At 41.7% G+C, this 12,785-nt stretch overlaps 1 protein-coding gene across 1 annotated transcript in view; it reads left to right on the forward strand.

Annotated features, from left to right (window-relative positions):
• CHN1 (chimerin 1) overlaps positions 1 to 12,785 on the forward strand; it is a 99,574-nt gene that overhangs the window by 71,285 nt on the left and 15,504 nt on the right. The window contains exon 8 of the mRNA XM_032692752.1: positions 10,813 to 10,897. Coding sequence (XP_032548643.1) covers positions 10,813 to 10,897 — 85 coding nt within the window. The remainder of the gene's footprint in view (positions 1 to 10,812; positions 10,898 to 12,785) is intronic.

The raw sequence follows: 12,785 nt of genomic DNA on the forward strand, positions 1-12,785 counted from the left end.
TTTATCTAGTTCAGCTAACCAACAGTGACTGCTGTCCCCAGAGGCTCCACGGCAAACAGGAGGACTCCCGCTGCTTTGTACCTCTGCGGCTAATCTGCTTTTTCTTTTGCAGGCACAAGGCAACAGATAGGGACCCAGCTGCTTCTTTGATCAGTCACATCACTAGTCACAGAAATGAAGGGGGCTTGGAAATCCTTTTATACTGGAAATGCTGTAGCATCCTGGCAGAGGGGGAGAAGTGAAGAGTCATTAATGCACAATAATAAGCACCGTTGTCTTGGAGAAGGGAAGATGACAGCAGCAGCCACTCCAGATGCAGGCTGGGGTTAGCAAACACCCAAGAGACTTGGCCACAGGCTAGGAGACCTCAGTTCTCCCTCCCTCCACCCCTGCAGCTCCTGTCTCTTTGAGGTGGGTAGGTGGGGATACAGGTGAAGTTTGAACCCTTAGTCCCTGTTGCCCGCAGCAAAACTCAGGTAGAGGAACACATTGGCAGAGGAGCAGTGTAGCAATGGTCATCATAGAAGTGCAGATGCCTGCGGGAGGGGTGAACATGAAAGCTGCTTTTAAATCATCGAGAGGATTCCTGAATAAATCTATTAACCTGTGTTTCGCTCCAAGGGTTGTTTGAAAGAAGAATGTAAAGACAGTTTTGCTAGGAGTGCTGACACAGCTGGGGTTTTGAGAGATTTTAATCTTATTTAAATCTCCTGGAATGTGAGTTGTCTTCTGCCTGAAGGGAGCAGGCTGACTAGCCGGGGTGACAGGGAGCTCTGAGGGCAGAGCTGGTCGGTAATGATCTCCAGCTCTGTAATATTCTCCTGACTGCAGAGGTTTGGTCTCTGATGAGCACATCTCAGATGCAAATACAGTGTGGCTGAATTCTCTTAAATCGATCTCTATAAGTAAAGAAAGGGATGATTTATAAATGTCAGTTCTGACTAAGTTTTTAATTCCTGTCCCTTGGGGCGAGAGCTAGGTATTAAAAATATTTTTAAGGATATTTTTACCTTTTCAAATTTATTAAAAAAATTTAAATTAGCATTTCTGTGTTCTCCTCTATAAATCTAATATAGAAAATTCATCTTCTATTAATTCAAATATATCAGTTGAAAGAGACTTGCGTTATTTGACACAGCATTTTATTTAGCTCTAATTGAATAATGGGATTTGAAGGTGAGCTAGGACTGTGAATGTGATTTGACTGGGTCTGTCTATTTGCATATTTGATTACTTTTGCTTCCATTTACTCTGCTTTTCTGAAATCCAGCACACCGAATGAGATCTCTTGTAAAATGAATCATTAGACCAAATCAGGACAGTCACTTCACAGTCCTCAAAATTTCAGCCCCACCTTCTCTCACAGAAAGGCTTTTTCTTTGTTTCAGTTTCTTACCCACCATGGGGAATAAATTTCCCCATACTCTCTGGTACAAACTTATCCATATGGACATGTGTGTGCTCATTCTTCCACCCAATGTAGATGGACAAGAGCATCTTCTGTTTAGAAGCACTGGGAGACCTGTGGTGTGCTCTTTGAAATACTGACAGGGAGCATAGCTGAAGCCAGTGGCGTTACTTTCTTACAAAAAGAAGCTTTATCATTGGGGAAAGTTCTGTAACAGAAGAGTTACAGAGTTCTGTAATTTCATAGAAGTGGATAAGAGTAGAATCATGCTTTGTTTTTCCCTGAAACTTATTCTACACCTCAACCCAATAAGAATGCTGGTTACTGTCCCTTATAAATCTCATACTTGCTTATCTTGTCCCCAAAAGGCAGTAACTGTGATAGCTTGTAAATTAAAATCAAATTTCTTGACCCAGCTGATATCTAGTCTATTCAATAACTTTAAGGTAGGAAGCAGCTGCACACCTCCTGGGCAGACAGGTGAAAGAGGAGCTTCAGGCAACAGCAGGGACCACAAATTTGAGGAGAAAATGGGCCTGTGGCAAGGTGCCATGTGGATTGAAATGTTCCAGGTTGGTTATTGAGAGGAGGACTCAGTGGAGCTCTGGGTTGGGATGTGTGAGGTGGGCTGTAGGCCAAAGGACTTACACAGCAGGGTAATCCAAGTTGTGTTTAAGGTTTTCTCCATCTTCTCTCTCTGGTGAGGCAGTTTATTAGGGTAGTGAATACACAGGATTCCCCTTACTCAGTCCTCTGCACTTTCCCACTCTGCATCTCCTCATCTCTCCATCTCCCCTCTAAATCCCGTATTTTTTTTCTGACAAAAGAGAAGGTACACCTAATGAGGTGCCTCCTGCCCAAGTCCATCCCTACCTGACATGGAATATCTTCTGCACCTCCTCACTACCTGGTGCTGTGCTTTGGACTTGGGCACTGACCTTGCTTCTTTGCCTGTCGTTTGTGTGGGGTTGGAGAAAACAGTAAAACTGTGCTTAAAAAATGTTAATGGTAAGGAGCACAGTTGTGGAAGAGGAACATTAGCTGGGAGTTATGGGATGATAGCTTAAAAGGAAGAGGAAAGTGAAAATTTGAGATTAACAGCAAGAAATCCCCTGGGTAGTGAAATTTGTCAGTCAGTGCAATAACCTCCTTATTGCTTGGCAAATATAAAATAAGCCTGGACAAAACACCTTAAAGGTCATCCTTCCCCTCCAGCTTTTGTGACTCATGGACCCTGGGGAATTTTTAGCTTCCTTGGCTGGTTACAGGTATTCCTTCAGACATCTCTGGCTCCTGATGACTTGAGCCAGCGGAACACCCTGCAGGTGTTTTCTAACTGCCAGTGGTCCAAGGCACAGACCCACTCTTCTACCTACATTATTGCTCTGATGCTTCACTGAAGCAAGAAGGTGTCTGTGCCTGTCAGAGCTGAACTGAAATCTGTGTTTCCATGCATCATTTTCCATAGGATATTGTCTCATTTCTCTCTTACGGTTCACAAAATGGATATGTCTCCGGAAGACTATTTTTTGCTGTGTTTCTGTGCAGTACTTGGTACTGTCATGCTGTTTCCTAGTCACTATCTTACTAATGCCTGACGGCACAGTCAATTAATTGTAGTAAATAACAGTTGCAAGTTGCCGCTTGCTGAATCAGTGAACATTCAGAACATAATTCCCTTTCAAGCCAACAGTTCTTCCAGAGAGGAGAGATGTTTTTCCATGGTTGCTTAAACTAAGTCAGCCAAGATGCTGATGAGCCTTGTTTGTTGAGATTCCTTATCTCCCTCCTCAACTGAAGCAACCTCCTGGCTTTTTCTTTGAGGGTGGCCCATCTGAAAGGCTGAATGGGAGCTCCAAATTAGAGACAACATGCTTTTCTGGAAGTAAATGGAGAATATAGCCTTAAATGTGCACAAGAAGTGAAGGCTCAGGTGAGGATCAGTCCTTACTGCAAAGAGTTTGCTAGTATAGACAGACTTAAGCATCACTTTAATGGAGGGACTGCTGATTTTAACAAGAGTTGCTCTGCCAGTGAAACTTGCCCCACTTCCTTAAAACAAATAAGCTGCCCTGGCCCTGGCTCAGATTTTACCAGGGCAATTGTATCTGTGCTAGGTGCTTTGCTAGTCAAAAGGTCGTAGCAAATCGCTTCCATGCCACGTCTTATTCTAACAAGAGCTGCTCAGCAGAGCCATGCCTAAACACTAGGAAACTGGGAGATGGAAAATGCAGAAGTGCTGCAAAAAGACCAGAAACAATAACAAACGGTTACTATATTAAGCAGAGCCATTTTTCTGTGACTTGTACTGTGAACTCGTTTCTATTTCTGATGATCTGAAAACTGGGGCAGATGCCAATTTGGGGTAAATTGATCTAGTTCCGCTGAAAAGAGGATGCTGGGGTTTTTATTAGGAATGGACCTGGCACTGAACATATTTTCAAAACATCTTTAATTGAACCACTGCACTCAAATGAATATTCAGAGAGAGAGCTGGGTGCCTCTGGCGCAGTCCCTGGGGAGAGTCACTGTGCGTTCTCACAGATAAGAAAACTTCAGGAAATTTGATGTTTCTATTAGATTCCTAGTACTTGAGGGGAAAAAAATTGTTCAAAGGCAGAGAAAATACCTGGAGAACGTAACTGGAGGAAAACTGCCACAAAACTTCTGAGAAGACCTCATCAACTCTATGTTGTTGCTTCTGATAGTATATTATAAAACAGTTCAAACCCGAAAAGCTTTTAAGCATTGATGGATTTTAGTCTCCTAGGCTATTTATTTTATGTTACTTTTTTACTTTTTTTTTGCAAATCCAGGCCTTTTCCAAAGCAGATGCCAAATAGCAAAATATTACTTAACCCTTTCTGGTTTCCTAGTGCTAGTCCCTGAATTCAGGTTTTGCCTCTGTTAAGAAAAAAAAAGCCGGCGGGAAATAGAGAGAAAGATAAAGCCTTTTTCTAAATCCTTGATTTATTTAAGCTGAAATTTCTTGCCACCCCACCAACAGTTTTATTAGTCCTCAAGTGTGGATCCTGTGAGTCTTCCATGTACACAGCCTGAAAACAGAGCAGCTCTCCTCTGTGGTGAACCCAGGAAGTGCTCTGCTGGGGAGGACTGGGACTTTACCTTTTAGAAGCTTGTAGAGCATGTTATGCTCTCTTACCGTCAACAGCTTTTCCTCCAAATTAGCCTTAGCATCATTGCAAAAGCATTTATTAAGGAATCTCTCAGGGGTTTATATTCCATTTACATCATTGCATTTATTATATTCACACCATTACATATAGCATATGTGGTATGTGTACATATAAATATGCAACTTTAATTCTGAGGATTTTATTCTATTTTCATCTCCAGTTTCAGAATGTTTTGCATGGACACATGTATCGAGTAACTTGGACCTGGAATAAAATGCAAAATGTTTCAGTTTCCAGATATCAATTTAAAGAAAATCTGGTATTCCGTCCTGAAAGAAAGGTGGCCATTTTCATTCCATTTTCAAGCAGAAAAGCCAGCAACCTGGTATTCTTGTTTGCCACGTTGACTCTCATAGAACACAACTTAACCTCAATTTCCAGTTGTTCCCATCTCTGCTGACACAGTCAGTGAAAACCAGAAAGTAAACAAGACATGACAGTGCTCCTGGCTCTGAGTGGGAGAGGACCTGGAGGGAGATTGGCCTGCTCCACATTCGTGTCAGTGCCCACTGGCGATAACGATGCTATTTATACTCCATGCTCTGAATGAGCATTCTGACAGCATCTCTCCTCTCAAGAGCTGCTGGACGAAGTCATTGGGGTGGTCCCAGGCTGGCTTCCCGTGGTACCACCCCAGCTGGGCTAGCCAAAATCAGCTCTAGTTTTGGAGAAAGGTATGTTTCAGTGGCCTCGGTTACATTCATTTCTGTTACATCTTCACATGAAAGCAGTTATCTTGCAGATACGGCTCTGCCATGTGGGTTGTCATGGCTGTCTTTTTTGCTTCTTACATTACTCAGCAGCAGCAATATTTTCCTCATGGGAGAAATATCGTGTGCTGGAATATTCGGAGTGCTTGAGACCTTTGTTTTAGAGACACTATCGAATCATAATATACAAAAGGATTAAATCGAAGCATTGCCCAAACTTATGGTTGAGTTGATTGACTTTCGCACTCATATCTCTTCTGTACCCTTCACACCCAGGCTGTGTGTGTCTGGACCAGGGATGGACGAAAAGGACATGCCTATTGGATGCCAGCAAGGTTGTGCTCAGTGCCTGTTAAAATCAGCTGTGACAGGGAAGACAGACGTTAATAATACGGGCTGAGTTCATCATTTTAATTGAGATTTACAGAGTCTCCCGTATCCATGTAGAGTCCCAACAGGCAGAATTCAGTTGGTGGAACTGCAAATCAGCTAGGATCACTGAGCTGACAGCCTCCATCAGCAGTGTCCCATCATCCTTGGGAATTTGTTTAAAAGACAGTATAGCCAGCAGAACTATACCTTTGGAGCATCATGTGGTGCAAAGCTGGGTGCGTGCCATGTATTCAGTCCCTGGTCGACTTGGTCTCCTCTCTGAGCACCAGCAAGGCTTCTGCCTGGAGTGTAGGACTCTGGTAGCCCAAGAGGGTAGATCGGCAGTATTTTTTTCCATCCTTTTTCATCCTGTTTCATCCCAACATAGATGATAGTGCCGGGATTTTCCAAACCCTGTTACTCTGACCAGCAGTTCAGTGTGGAGAGCTGTGGAAGAGGTGCTCTGTAGAGATCAGGGTCCTGATGGAGCAAGCCTTCAGGGAGACCATGGCAGCAGCCTTTCAACAAAGGAAGGCTTTTTTATATACTGTCACAAACACTTATGGTTTCTGTGCTCAGTGTTGATTTTCCGTAATCATAGTTTTTCAAACCCAGCCCTGCTTCTTCCCATCATTGGCTTAAGCTCTGCTGATTCACTGACTTCTCTCGTATCACATTTGCACAGCTCTTTGCTGCTAGTTCCTCATTCTCTTCCTCCCTGCCTTGACAACTCGTATAAGTCTCCCAGTTAAGAGTATGAATTATTTGCTGGCTCATTCTTGATTTTCAGATAGCAATCAAGAGTAGCTGAATAACTGCCTAGGAAAAACCAAAAATGTAAAAAATAAGTGTAGTTATGAGATACATGGGTAACTAACTTCAACAGTACCTTTATAGAGCCTGAGAAATAATGATGAGAGATCTGCTTGAGGAGTTCACAGCTTGTGGGATAATCTGTTGTCAGAGCCACTGGATCATTTTTTATTTGATTCTCCTAAAAATTTGTCTTTTCTAAGAAATATTTTAATTAAATGTGAAACAAAAGTAAGTGAAATTCTATAACACAGTTATTAATCACAGGAGTTAAGCTATTTTCCCCTTTGTATAAGAAAATATCTTTCAAGCCTAAGCAAAAAACTGTTCTCCTACTTAGATCACAGTAGTTAAATGCTTGTTATACCTTGCTGATATTTCAGGAGACTTCAAAATAGAATTGCCTAGGTGTAAAACCAATGTGAGGCTCTCCTCTTACCTCAGACTTGCAGGACAGCTTAGTAATAGTATTTTTGTCTAGTTTTTGAAGCGGGTATTGTGCTTTAAAATTATCTAGACTTTTCTTTTAAATTTATTTTTTTCCCTTGGAATTTTATAAATTAAGATTAAAACTAGTTAAACTTGTTCTCTCACTCACTCATTTTCCAGATTCTTAAAAAAAAAAATCACTTCAATTTGAAGCCTTATGGAAAGAGAGAGATTTTTGGGTGGGAGTGAGAATGGAAGGATTGGGAGATATAAAGCCACAGTTGGCAATCCTGCTTTCTCACATTTTATAAGACAGTAAAATCTGCATATGGCAGATGCTCTTTTTATAAGGGGAGAGAAACCTCTTGTAATTTGTCAGGATCTCTGGGACTCTGCTGGGTGTGTTTTTAGAAAATTTTCTGGAAAGCATCTTTAAGTTTTGAAAGCAAGCAAGTTGCTTGGCAGGTTTTCAGAGTGGGGAATTAAATATAAAAATCAGAATGCTGTATTAAACAGTATCATGTAGTAACTGCAGTATTGTTTGCAGGTGCTGGCTCTTGAACTAGCAAAGGGATGCTAAGGTGTTTCTTTTCAGCATGCTGCCAGGCCCCATCCTCCAGGAAGAATTATGATTAGTCTGTTCTGACCTTGGAAGACCAATTTTTCAGTATTTTCTGGCATCACTTACTGTATCTGATTAAATTCCCAGAGATGGCGTGTATTCAGATAAGTGCAGGGTTAGCTGTCCAGTTCCAGTCCATGGTAGTGGGAAGATTGATGCTCTGGCACCACTGAGCTCTGGGAAAAGACAACACTGCTTAGAAACCCCAAAAGAGACTTCAGGGCTGATCTTGCGGGGTTGTGTACACCAGGGGTGGAAGGACAACATGACCTTTGGGCCTCCTGATTAATATTGCCAGAGAACCTCCCTGTTGCATGTCAGATAAAGGATGAGGCAAAGTAGAGCATTATGGGACACAGGAAAACCTACCTTCACCTTTTAATCTGTTTGAGTTTGCAATCAGAATAATGGATAAGAAGAAGTAATTTGGATGGGGCAGCATAAAGCAGAGCAGGCTCTGGATAAATCTTCTCACTGATGATATGGAAAGGCATTTCAATATTTGGATGAAGCCTGGCTGCATGGGATGAGAGAACAGTGCTAATAATGCTGAAACAGTGGTCCTGAAGGGCAAAGTTAATCCTGGTCTTGTGAAGGATGACCAATACATGCAGTGTTGGTAGGGAAAAGGAAAGTCTGCTTTGTCCTTGTCATTTTTAAGTTGATGATGAGTCATGTAAGCCCTTTTGAGGGGTGAGCTGAGAGCCAGGGTGTTGTTAGGGGAACTGGTTGTGGTAGAAAGGTAATTTTTTGTTTGTATCTAGGTGGATCATAGTTATTAGACACATAAGAGAAACTTAGGTCATAGGAAAAGGTCATAATAATATAAATGGAGGCAAAAGATTGGAGTGGCAGATTTGGGATGTGATAGACTCTGCAGAAGAGTTCCTAAGGACAGTCAGGAGGAAGTGGAAGCATGCAGACCACGGTGGGGAGCAAGATGCCAAGAAGGAAGGATGTTCACTGCTAAAACAACAGCCAATTAGAGACTGGACATCTGAGGTTTAGTGAGTATCAGTGCTGGAGACAGCTCTGGAGAGGCCATGTTAGGACCTCAGCACCTAAGGACAGCATTAGAAATGCTTCAGCAAATAGCACGTTTGGTGAATTTGATGAATTGAAATCAGCAACCAGAGAGGCATAGGGTAGGATAGTATAATTCTTTTTATTTAGAGAGAAATATTAATGTGTCAGAATTTGTTCTTGTTCTGCCTAAAGAAAGAATCCAAAATGTCATCATTTCAAGGAACGAGACAAAATCCCCCCCCTTTGCAATCAGAGATACTAAAGCCAAAATAAAACAAAAAACCTTATAAAACTGAGAAGTGTTCTGAAAAGAAATTATTTGTTGTCCAGACTTCTGAAATGTCACTTTTTGTTTCAGTATTCCTCAACAGAATTATTGAGAATATTTTAAATAAGTGGGGTTTGGGGGGAATGTTACTTTGACACACTCCTCCTCCCAAAAAAAAGATGGTAACTGAAATGAGGTGCTTTTTTTCCCCTTGAAAAAGTTCTGTTAGTCCTGCAGACGTTAAAGACAGTGTTTTGCTTGAGGATATTAGAATGTTCATATTCTGGGAAGGAAATACTGCCAAAGACCTGAATAAAAAACACAAGACTGAGGAGTAAAGCCAAGAGGATGTGGGTAGTGCAGGTGGGAAATGGAGAGAAAGATGTGAAAAATGGCTTTGTGGTGAGAGGAAAAAAGAAAGTGGAGCTTACAGCTGCCGACAATCTTGTCATCATTTGCTTTGCAGAAGTCAGCTGGAGCTGCAGGGAGCAGAGGGCTGGTGGAGCACATTGCACCTCCCAAAGGCACGTGGCAGTGGGTGCCGACGGCAGCAGGCAGGGCTGGGGGAGGCAGCCTCCACCTCGCTTTGCACCATTATGCTTCTGTGGAGGCAATCGGAAGCCCAGCTTAGCAAAAGGGGCATGTGAATTACTTGGTGACTTCACAAGTAACTTTCCAAGCTGTCACAGCAATCTACCTTACTGCTGCTCTGGAGGCAGCAAATGCACAGGAGGCTGCAGACCTTCCTTTAGCCAAACCTGAAATGTGGTCTGAATTGCTCTGGGTTGTCACTTGGTCGTGGCAAGTATCAGCTGGGATCCAGCTGCCTCTTATGTCAGTGGTGTGGGCGACCCTTGGACCTCAGTCAGGCCACTTCACCTTTCGGTATTTATAACCAGAGCCCTGTGCGGATTTTAGGAACGCACGTTTCCACCAGCTCCATCTCTCTTCTGCTCCACACTGATCCAGCCAGGCACTGCACAAGTGTGAGGTTATGCCCTCTCCAATACTTGCGCAGTAACTCTGGAGAACCAAGTGACTTAAGCCTAAAGCATTTTTACTATATTTCACTGCAAATTTCATTTCTTTATGATTGTCAGTTACTGATTCTTTTTGTCAGCCTGTCTATTCTAAATAGCAGCTCAAAGCCTTTTACGCTGGCTAAGGAAGTAATGATTTTCTCTGTAAAGAATCCTGTGGTTTCCTACAGCAGGAACTTTATCAGAATAAAATCAGAAGCAGTTAATGGTGGCTGCGGGATTTGTAACAAGCATGTGAACCAGGAATGAAAGCAGCATCAGGTGTTTTTCCTACTTTAGATTGTTTTTTTTCCTGGTTTAGTGGATTCTTTTTTTCCATTTTGGATTTTGGATTTTCAGTATGTAGCATTAGTCTGAAAAGAATTAATTTCCTTTTAGAATTATTCTAAACTGGAAAGTCTCTAAGCGCATTTGCAGTATTTCTGTGTGGCACTGGTATTTTTGCCTGGCAGGACTCCTTCCACCTGAGGTGAAATCTTGCAGCCCCCTACGCATTTCACACAGTACCTTATGGAAGGGAGAAGGCATTTTAAATTGAAAGGTGAACTCTTGCATGGTTGCTGCAAAAGCCTCACCTTGCGGCCAAAATGCTGCTCAGACAGAGGGATGCCGAGAGGCAGGAGAAGGGCTCTGCCCAGCCATTGCTTCTCTGCCCTGTCTGGTCTTGGAGCAGACCCCTGCAGATCCAATTCTGCTGCTCTGGATGCCCCAGGATGGAGAACTCCTGTTTTCCATGAGTCTGCAAGAGTCTTGGTTCTTAAATTTTTCTTAGTTCCTTTCTTCCTTTCCTGCAGTGATAAAGGGAACCTTCCAGCAACTGCATGTGGTGCCTTCTAAGAAGAGGAATTCTGCCCTGTCGAGACACATTGATACTGTGAAATAGTTGGGTCATTTTTTGTAACTTTTCTTTCTGCTGCTCTCTTCCAGGTGCACACGTTCAGAGGCCCACACTGGTGTGAATACTGTGCCAACTTCATGTGGGGCCTCATTGCTCAGGGAGTAAAATGTGCAGGTAACAGTTGTTCAGTCTTCTTTTCCTAAGACAGTCCTCGTGTTGTAGCTATGTAACATGCCTTCTCCACCATAACACCATGGGGCAGGGTTCCAATCAGGCCCCTGTTAAATGGAAGAAGGAAGTGTATCCACTCTGCTGCTGATGTTTTCAGGTACCTGTTTCAGTAACTCACTGGAGTTACACAAAGCACTTCTCAAGGACTCATGGAGAGGAAACAGTAATCATCATTAAGGGGTTTTTTTTCCCCACCTTTTTAGAATGGAGGATGAAAAAGATAGATGCATAGTTAGTTTTATTCCTTTTATACTATTCTGTGTATTGGTAGGTGTGAGAAAGTCACTGAGGATCTTAATGTGCAAGGTGGGCATCAGCAAATTTCATGTTACTGCTCTGAAATAGACATTCAGGTTAATTTTATATGTAAACCAGCAGACTCCCACCATGCCACAGACCCTAAGTCATGTCTCCTACTTGCAAACTAAAAAGAAGGTAAGAAAAGGGATGATGAATAAGGAATGCCTACTGAAATGTTACATAAGCACTCAGGTGCTGGTAGAAATCTATTACACGCATGGGTGTCACTGCGGGCGTTTCTGTGATAAAACCTCTCTGAAGGAGAACAGTTTACAATGTTATTGATAAGATTCTTCTGAAAAGAAAGGACAGTCAGCTTTTTTGAAAGGCCAAAAAAAAAGGATCAAAGTGGTCAAAATAGTTTACTGTATTTGAAAAGTATTTTATGATATTCTAGCAAGGAACCATATTTATAAAAATGGTGCAAAGAGATGTTGATGTATGAAGACCTGCATACGTTGCCCTGGAAACTGAATTTTCAAGCTAATTTAAGAAAATCTGCTCTGTCTAAGGCTTTCTGAAGTCTTGTCTCAAGCAAATAAGAAGGTTTTTTATCACAGAACTGTTAAATAGTGTAAAATTTAAAATAATTTCTAGCCAAGTAGGATTGGAATATTTTTAAATTTTTCACCCATAATTATTTGAATGCAGCATTTTGTTGTTATCAGTAGCCTCTGCACTGTCCAGGATGGATTAGAGAGTGCAGCTCTGTTTTAAGACATGATTATGTAAAAGTGGCATTTCCTTTCTCAGTATTTTCCCTCTACTAAGAATATACAGTTGCAGCCACATCCTTCACTTGTGAATGCAGATGGTTTGTACTTTTCCTGCTGTTGATTTTACACAGGGTGTACAATGCTAGGAGAGAAAGAAGCAGCTTAATTTTGGTTTTGAACTGTTATCTCATTAGTCATTTTTTAATGATGCTTCAGTCAGTAAGTGTGCCGTCTTCCTTCCTTCCTTGCCTCAGATTCCTCAGTTAGGGTATTAAGGAGAGATATCAGGTATTTTTCAGATCAGTGTTTGGTAACTTTGATCCACAAAAACAATAAAAACAAACAGTATGAAGACTTGCAATGCTGCTTGTCACTGTAAAATTAATACTATTGCATTTACAATTAAACCCAAAGTACTTATGATTTTGTACTGCCTTTTTTTTTTTTAATAAAGTAGAGCTGATTTTCTAGATTTATGCAGATTTTCTAAATTGTAGATTTCCAAAAGCTTCCAAAGTCTGGTTTTCTTTTCTTCTTATGAGAATGGTAATAAGTACTGCATGTGTCCTTTTTCCTCCTTGCAGTGTAGAGGAACATATGTGTATTAGATGACTTCATAGGTTCAGAAGCTATAATTAGGGTTTTCTGTCTTGTGTGAGGTTTCATGTTCCTGTTGGTAGCTCCCAGTAATTTCTGTGATCTTATTTATATTTTTAAATCCCATGTCGTACAACCACATTCTCTTGCTGGAGCAACAGCAAGGTGTTGGGGCAGGAGGATGCTGAGGTTTATTGAGCCATGCTCAAGGTCGTGGG

The sequence above is a fragment of the Chiroxiphia lanceolata genome, chromosome 7 (genome assembly GCF_009829145.1).
Source record: "Chiroxiphia lanceolata isolate bChiLan1 chromosome 7, bChiLan1.pri, whole genome shotgun sequence".
NCBI lineage: Eukaryota > Metazoa > Chordata > Aves > Passeriformes > Pipridae > Chiroxiphia > Chiroxiphia lanceolata.